At 47.9% G+C, this 8,955-nt stretch overlaps 2 protein-coding genes across 2 annotated transcripts; both read right to left on the bottom strand.

The window, feature by feature from the left end:
* Positions 1 to 138: 138 nt before the first annotated feature.
* LOC109427185 (uncharacterized) lies at positions 139 to 1,757 on the bottom strand. The gene is made up of 3 exons (XM_062848324.1): positions 1,618 to 1,757; positions 1,262 to 1,538; positions 139 to 1,203 (listed from the first exon to the last, which is right to left on the bottom strand). Exons 1-3 carry the CDS (start codon positions 1,755 to 1,757, stop codon positions 139 to 141), a joined length of 1,482 nt encoding a protein of 493 aa, XP_062704308.1.
* Positions 1,758 to 2,118: 361 nt separating this feature from the next.
* On the bottom strand, positions 2,119 to 4,458 carry LOC134286672 (uncharacterized). The gene has a single exon (XM_062848325.1). It carries the CDS (start codon positions 4,456 to 4,458, stop codon positions 2,119 to 2,121), a length of 2,340 nt encoding a protein of 779 aa, XP_062704309.1.
* Between the last annotated feature and the right edge of the window lie 4,497 nt (positions 4,459 to 8,955).

Genomic DNA, 8,955 nt, shown 5'->3' on the forward strand with positions numbered 1-8,955 from the left:
TTAATTTTATGGCAACCAAGTGAGTGAGAGCTTTTTAGCGTGAACCGAGCACTTTTGACGTTTGCGGAACGACTGCGGCGGTCGAGACCACCGCAACCCCGTTGGATTTTTTCTATTTTACCGCAGTACGTTTCAATCTTACTGGCCATCCAAAGGCAGTAGGCATACCTCCGTTATAGCCCGTTTGTATTCGGCCTTCGAAGTCTTCACGGTTACGACTCTGGTTACGCCGTCCTTACCAGAGTGTAATTCGGTAATCCGTCCGAGCGGCCACTGGAAAGGTGGCGCGCTTTGGTCAATCATCAGTACCAGAGCCCCTTCGGTGATGTCAACTGCCTTCGTCCACTTCGATCGGTTTTGGAGCTCCGGTAAGTATTCAGATGTCCACCTTCGCCAGAAATGTTGGAAGATGGTCTGTACCAACTGCCACCGCGAAAGCGTGTTCTGCTTGAGGTTCAAGTAGGACGGCTCACTGATTGCCTTCATCTCCCGACCAATAAGAAAATGTGCTGGAGTAACCGCGGTGTAGTCATTTGGGTCATCCGAACACGGTACCAAAGGTCGCGAATTTAGGACTGCTTCAACTTGGGTCAACGTAGTGTAGAGTTCTTCATACGACAGTTTGTAACCACCGACAATCCTCGTCAGATGGTGTTTCACCTGCTTCACCCCGGCCTCCCAAATACCTCCGAAGTGGGGGCTCCGAGGCGGGATAAAGGACCATTCGATCCCTTGACTTGTGCAATAATCCGTAATCTTCTTTGCTTGCAGTTGATCCTTGAATAATCGCGCCAACTCTTCAAGCTCGGTCTGTGCCCCGACAAAATTCGTGGCATTGTCGGAAAACATCTTACAAGGCAGTCCCCGACGACTTGTGAACCGCCGCAAAGCAGCCAAAAACGCATTCGTCGTTAGGTCCGATACTAACTCCAAGTGGATCGCGCGAGTCAGCATGCAGACGAATAGACTAACATAGGCCTTCGTGACCAGTGGCCGGCGACCTGCAGTGAACGACTTTATCAAAAAGGGGCCGGCGAAATCTACGCCGGTGTAGGCGAAGGTCGGCGCTGGTTGGACTCGGTAGGATGGTAAATCTCCCATGAGCTGGGACGTCTTCATAGGATTCGCTCTAAAACACGTGACGCAGCTAGCGATGACCTTCCGTATGGTTGACTTCACTCTCAACGGCCAACCGTTGACGCACTATCGCAAGAAGACCTTTCTGACCAATGTGCAAATTGGATTGGTGCATACTCCTTACGATTGCCACCGAGAATGGATGTCCAGCAGGCAAAAGCATTTGGTGTCGGCTGTCGTAGGCCACCAGAGCGCGTTTGATGCGTCCACCCACGCGTAACACACCATCGTCTGGATCGATGAACGGTTTCAGACCACAGAGACGGTGTTTCGACTGACTTCCTTCAGCAATTAATCGCAGCTCCTGACGAAACGATTCCTTCTGCACACACCGTACTGTTACCAACAGAGCGGTCCTCAATTCCGAGACAGTTAGCGGCCCACTGATAATCGTCTCCTTTCTGCTAACAACGTATCGCACAAATCGAATCAAGTAGGCCATCGAACGGAGAATTTTGTCATAATCGTTCACTCTCAAACAGCAGTAGTCTCCCCACCGGAGGAGTGACGACCAGCGAGATATCAGTCTTCAGTTCCGGCACGTCTTCTTCCGCCAACGGTTCAAGTTGCACTTCTTCAATCGTATTCGTCTTCAGCATGGGTGGTCCACCCCACCACATCACGTTGCCCAACAGCTTCCGAGGAAATTCACCACGTGAAATCACATCCGCTGGATTTTCGTGGCTCGGGACGTATCGCCAAGTATACGCACCCGTTACTCGTTGGATCTCGCTCACTCGGTTAGAGACATACAATTGCAGGGCCTCCGGTGGTTTTCTAATCCAGCAGCAGACGATCTGAGAATCGGTTCACAGATTCGAAGTCGATATCGATCCCAGCAATCGCCCTTTCAGTTAGGGTGCCGTTATAGTTACGCGTGAGAGTGGGAGTGCGCGTGTGCGAAGCCGCAAAGAATATCAACAATAGCAAATTCACGAAAATCCTATGGACGCGCACTTTCACTCTCACTTTGAAGCGGCACTATGTCATCGCCGTTAGCCTTGACAGAAGCACAGCACCTAGCAGCTCGGCACGAGGAGTAGTGATTGGCTTGCACTTACCCGTTTTCTTTGGAAGAATCCTGGATTTGCTGCAGATCAGATGCATGGTAACTGTGCCATTCTCCTGGATGACGCGAGTATAGAGGCATGCCCCATAAGCCACGTCTGAGGCGTCCGAAAACCCATGTAGCTGAATGGATGTGACGCCTTCCGTTGAAATCCATCTGGGTACACGTAGGCTGTTCAAGCAACTAAATTCGTCACGGAAGCAACGCCACTTGTGGATGATGTCCTGTGGGACGGGGTCGTCCCAGTCAACTTGTAGTACGCTGACCTCTCGGAGAATCAATTTCGCCACAGTGATTACCGGGCCAACCAAACCCAGCAAATCGTATATCTTCGCAACTTCACTGAGGATTTTTCTTTTCGTTGTAGCTTCCGTGTTGCCAGGGACGACAGAGAACGAAAACCAGTCGTCTAGAGGATTCCAAACGACACCAAGGGTTTTGGTAACGATCGAGTCCGCGTCACCTACCTTGAAGTCCGTGCCACGGTGTTCCTTTTCAACGTGCTGCAGTATTTCCGGCCGATTGGCACACCATTTGTGCGTACCGAAACAGCCTTTCGCCAACAATCCACTTACTTCTTGCTGTAATGTGCACGCTTCCTGGATGGTATGCGCACCACCAATCACGTCGTCCATATAGGTACTCTTTTTGATTACCCTAGCCGCTTGAGGGTATTCGTGCTGATGATCCTCTGAGACCTGGCGGAGTGCCATAGTCGCTTGGAAGGCCGACGATGCCAGCCCGTAGGTGACCGTCGAAAGCTCGTACACCACCAGTGACTCGTTCCGATCGTAGCGCCATACTATTCTTTGGTATCGAGTGTCCGGGGGAAGAACGCCTACCTGTCGAAACATTTTGACGACGTCTACTGTGAAAACGTACCTGTAGCTTCGGTAGTTCAACAGGATAGAGAACAAGTCGTTTTGAATGTTCGGTCCTGACACCAGGGCGTCGTTGATTGCCACTCCCGAAGAAGACGCTGAAGAGCCGTCGAAAACGACCCTTAATTTAGTCGAGGTGCTGGTAGGCTTCACTACACAGTGATGTGGTATGTAGTAAGCGGAGTTCGGCGCCTCATTCTCGTTCACCGTTATTGCGCTCATGTGGCCGAGGGTTTCATATTCTCGCATGAAGCTAGCGTACTGTTCCTTGATTGCTAGTTCCCTGTCCAGCCGTCGCTCCAGCGAGAAGAACCTCTTCGTCGCCGCAGGAAGGGAATCGCCAAGCTCATTTTTCCTGTCGTTGAACGGATGGCGCACGTAATACCTTCCGTTCTGATCTCGCTGGTGGGTCTCACGGAAGTGCTCTACACAACGCTCGTCGGATAGTTGGTTCCGATGCTGGATCTCATCGCAAGCCTCAAGTTGGTAGAAGCTTCGTAGAATTTCGCTCAAGTCTTCGTCGGCCGTTTGGCAGAAAGATCGAGCGATCACAGGCGCGTCAGACGGAACTATTCCACCGGCGACCCAACCGAACTCGGTGTCGGTGAGTAATGGCAGGTTCGATCCAAGCTTCAGCTGGTTACTCTTCACAACGTCCCAGAAGATTTCTGCACCAACGAGCATGTCGATGCGTCCTCGTCGGTTGAACTGCGGGTCTGCCAATTTGACGTCGACAGGAATGGGCCATGCTGCTACGCTGAAAGACCTTTCTGGGATGTCACCAGTAATCCTCGGTGCTACGAGGAATTCCAAATCAGCATGGAAATCTCCGGTGCGGGATTCGATTGTCAGGCGTGCCAAACGACGGATTCTTGTGTTCGTCCCGTTGAGGCCACTGACAGTGTAGTCAACAGGTTCCTTCTTCTGAGCGACCAAGTTAGCGAATCGCTCGGTGACAAAATGCTCTGTCGATGCGGAATCCAGCAGGACCCGGCAGGGGTACACAACCGAATTGAAACCACGGACCCGCACCACCGCAGTAGACAGCAGTTTTTGCTTCGTTTGACATCCGACATTAACGCTGAGGGTCGTACCAGTGCCGACTTTGGGTGTGTCAACTTGGTTACCGACATCGGAATCCTTGCGAGGTGGTCGTGTATCTTCAATGGCGGCATTCGGTGCGGTTGTGACAACCGAATCTGATGTCCTGGAGCTGGGAACTTCGTTGGTGTGAAGCGATGAGTGGTGGCGCTTGCCGCATTCACGACAGCTGTGCGTTGAAGTGCAACCGTTCGTGCGGTGACCTCTCTGCAAGCAGTTGAAACAGCATGCCGATTTCTTCAGGGTGTTACATTTCTCACTCACGTTCATTTTCTTAAAGCTCTCGCATTTCCATAGTTCATAAGCATTTTTTGCATACAGCACACTTTAGTTCACTTTTCGTATCGGTTTTCAGTTCACTTGTGTTCACTAGCGTGTGGGCCTTGACCACCGCTTTCGGTTTCACACTTTCCACTTTGGTGTTCGACTCAATCTTCTCTATCACTTTACACTGTTCTTGCAGGAACGCAATCGTATCCTTGTAGCTGGGCAACGTGCCCGGCTTCTGCCGCGTCTCCTATGCGACTCTTGTTGCCTTATCCATCCGCGAAGAGATGATGTTGACGACCATTTGTTCGCCGAGACCTTCCAGTTTGAGGTTCAGGTTCCTCAAGGCTTCAATGTTTTTGTTGCACACGTCAAGCAACTTTCGGAGATTTGTCGAGCTGTCTTTCGTAATCTTCGGCAAATTGAACAAACACTCGATGTGCTTGTCGATGATGATCCTTCTGTCTTCGAATCTATCAGTCAGGAACTGCCAGGCAGCATTGTAATCATTGCTGTTCACAATGTCCTGGTCGATAATTCCAGCCACCGGACCAACAAGCGAGTTGCGTAGGTGGTAAAGTTTGATAGCTGGATCTTCATGCGGGTATCGATTCATGATGGTCGTAAACATGGATTTAAACGAAAACCATCGTTCATACGACCCATCGAAGGTCGGCAGCGGCGCTTGAAGTGGGGGAATGTAAGGCATGGCTGTTCCGAGTGTGACCGACGACGGCGGCGCTGCGACGGCGACGACATTCTTCTTCGTTGCCGCTTCCTGTTCTTCTTTTTGCTTCGTGGCCGCTTCCATCAGCATACTCAGCCGAATCGACAGATCGGTGTACATCGTCTCAAACTCGATGTATTTTGCTTCTTGTTCGGCTCGTCTCTCCAGAGAGGGGCAGGGCGTGGATCAAATTTTGGAACTCGTTATTTATATTCCCGGTACGATTGTTCGATTGTTTTTTGATGCAACCCAAGAAAATGCAGATTCATAATGTTCGGGTTGGGTGCACTATCACTGTGCTCGATAGCACTTTTCACACGCGTAAGTTTGCCCTTCACTGCCCCTCTCTGATGAGAGAGAGTCTTCAGCTGCTCCTCCATTTTTGACACTTCCTGCTTTGCTTTCTGTTGTGATTTCTGTTCGGCGACTGTTTTCGCCGGAGTGGACATGACGCAACACGATCACTCTCACTTATCCCGAGCGACGGCCAATTGCATTTTCGATGGCGTGTCGCTGCACCCGACCAGCGTTTCTGGTGAATGCTCGAATTCAACGATTTTTCGCGGAAAAAACACTCGCGTCGACGTTTTTCCACTACTTCTCACTTTATCCGGCCATAGAAGGACCAATGTGCCTTCCGATAAGCCGAGCGGACTGTATTTTTGGGGAAACTCGGAACCGAAATAAAAATGCGTCCGATTTACACGAGTTCAACTATGGTTATGCTTTTATTAAAGAAAGATACATGTGTATGTGTGAGAGGGTTTTCTTCGCCAGCGCAGAGCTGGTGACGGTAGTTGGATTCTGCAACAGGGGGTTCGGCTTCTCTCCTAACAGTCATGTTTCTGCCGTACTGCCACAAAACCAAATTGAAATCTATAATGTGTATTCTCGATTGCGTATCTCGAGCTACAAAAACATGCAGAGAAAGAACATGCAAAGAGGAATTGAGAAAAAATATCTAGAAATTTAGGCACGGCTTTGCAACAAAAATGTTTTTCGATCGGTATAAGCACTCGGAGTGTGCATAAAAAAAATGGTTATTCTAATTGATATATAGTATCTGCTGTGTGCAGATCGCAATTGCTATCTAACCAAACACGCGCTCTAGCATTGCCTATTGTTTCAACTAGCAATGTGTGGAACGCCGCTTAGAGACCATGGATGGGAACACTCACTTGCAACGAGCAACCACAGATAACAGATGTTTATGCTAGTACAAATTTTTCGCAGAATCCTGTGTAAATGTTCAAAACGATATATGTTGGCTCACTACCGCCATCTACTCAACTTATTGCGACATTACATCGAACTTGAATGCAAGAATAGTTCAAAGTTCCAGTTTCATTCAAGACCGAATACAATCTTGAGTGTAAAATTGCGTAGTGCATGCAATCTTGAAAGCGATCACTGACTATCGATCACTGCGCCATCTCTAAATGATTGCCACATGAGCCTGCTGCTCGTTACATACAAAATGGCTGTTGAAACATTTTTACACACATTGCCAATTTAAGCATAAAACGTCTGTTATCTGTGGAGTTACATTCACTTGCTATTTTCCCAGCTCCGAAGCGTGCAATCAAGAAACGATGTATGGACGACTTTTACCTTGTGATTTCGTCTAAAACTTTGCCGAATAGAGTAGGGTTCGCACACAAATCCCAAGGTCGTTACAGAGCTGTGAAAGCGACATTCATCTCATGGAGAGTTGCCTTCGCAGCTCCCTCACGACTTCGGTATGCGTGTGCGACCCCTACTCTATTCGTCAAAGTTTTAGACGAAATCACAAGGTAAAGGTCGTCCATACATCGTTTCTTGATTGCCCGCTTCTGAGTTGAGAAAACTGCAAGTGAGTGTAACTCTTTCCAAGTGAGTGTTCCCATCCTTGTTTGAGACAATGTGAACACAATTTTTATCGTTTGACTGGAGAGTTATTTTTTTAACCTCCTTTCGTCAAACACCGTCGAAACTCCCCCAACGATAAATGAAAAAAATAACTCTCAAGAGCTATTTTTCGTTGGACCGCCAGAATGTTAATAGGCATTGGGGACTACAAAAGTTGATGAGCCGGGAAACACTCTTTCTTCCTACGGGGTTTCTTATGGGAGTATGAGTGAAAAAAAAAGCAAAAAATCTTCCTTCCTTCACTTTCTCACAGAAAACCGCAAACAAAATCATCACCTTCGTAGTCCCCAATTAGGCCTTAATAGAAGAATAGAGCATGGACTTACCTGGTCTCATCCCAGGGGCACTTAGCCTGATGCGAGTGATGTTGGGGGTGATCTATACGATGTCCCACACGGAGAAATCAAACTACCTAATTTTTGGGTCGATTTTACTCAAAGCTGAGTATATCGAATAAACTAGTTACCCAAAATTAGGTTGTTTTCTCTCTTTTCCTCACCGATGTTGTCAAAAACAAACAGAGATGCATCTACCCAACGGGGGTCCTTGAGCCCAATAAGCCAATTTTGGGTAAATGCAGGTTTACTCAAATTTGGGTTGAATGAGGGGGGGTCTTGGGTTGAATTTACCTACTCTTAAGTAAATGTTTTTGCTGGAGATGAAGCCAATTTACCTAGTGTGAGTTTAATCGATTTACTCAAATTTGGCTTATTGGGCCGAACTATGGGGTTGCGTCAAAAGAACTCAATTTTGGGTAGGGTTCATTCAAATATTACGTAACGCAAAATTTGTCATTTTTAGACCCCCTCCCTCCCCCACGTAACAATTTTTGTATGGGGAATTTTGAAATTTTGTATGAAGCGTAACACATCGCTGGACCCCCTCCCTCCCCTCTTAGCGTTACGTAATATTTGAACGAACCCGTAGTTTGGCGGTTCCGTGCACACTGTCGTTGGTCGCTGGTCGTCGTTTCGCTGACTGGAACACACCCACTTCGCGCATTAACGTAGTCGTCCGGATGAGGACGAAAAGGCACTATTTTCAGCCGAGGCAAGGGTTCGGATAGGCTTGGGTCTTAGGATTTCTTGAGCACTCACGGATCACAAGCTTTCGGGGGTCTTGAAGCTCACCGGTATGAACTGTAGGAAATTGCCAATGCTATTATAACATAATGAGTAGATGATTTGCTTTGGTGTTCCGAGACATGTGCTCGTTGTTAGGGACAACTAGAAAAAACGGTCGTAGTAGTCGGGAACCATCTAGGAAGGGAGAATTTGCTGAGACGTGTGACATAAAGACGCTGTTTCAGAGCGCAAGTAATTGAAGAAATAGGTATTTTCTGTAAATAATCTGACCGTGGTTTATTGAATCTAACTTTGGATTCGACCTAGACCCTACAACCTGGCGACGAGGATAAACTTAGGTAAGCTAAAAAAAACAAAGTTGGAGCTGGCTGAAAAGCGAAAAAAAAATAGAAAAATATGTGCCTGGGCTGGGAGAGTCCACTGTAAGAAGTTGCTTAAATGCGTTGTAATAACTGAAAATGTTCAGTAAACCCCGGACCGGGAGGGTCCACTATGAGGAAATGCTTAAATGCGGTTACAGAACTGAAAGAATTCAGTAAATCTCGGACCGGGAGGGTCCACTGTAAGAAGTTGCTTAAATGCAGTGTTAAAAGCCCGGGCTGGGAGAGTCCACTGTGATAATTCGCTTAAATGCGGTGTAATTACTGAAGGAATTCAGTAAATCCCGGACCGGGAGGGTCCACTATGTAAAAAAAAAATGCTTAAATGCGATGTCATAACTAAAAGAGGCAGTACAACCCGGACCGGGAGGGTCCAAAAAAAAAAGTTGAAAAAAATGCA

The sequence above is a fragment of the Aedes albopictus genome, chromosome 2 (genome assembly GCF_035046485.1).
Source record: "Aedes albopictus strain Foshan chromosome 2, AalbF5, whole genome shotgun sequence".
Lineage (NCBI taxonomy): Eukaryota > Metazoa > Arthropoda > Insecta > Diptera > Culicidae > Aedes > Aedes albopictus.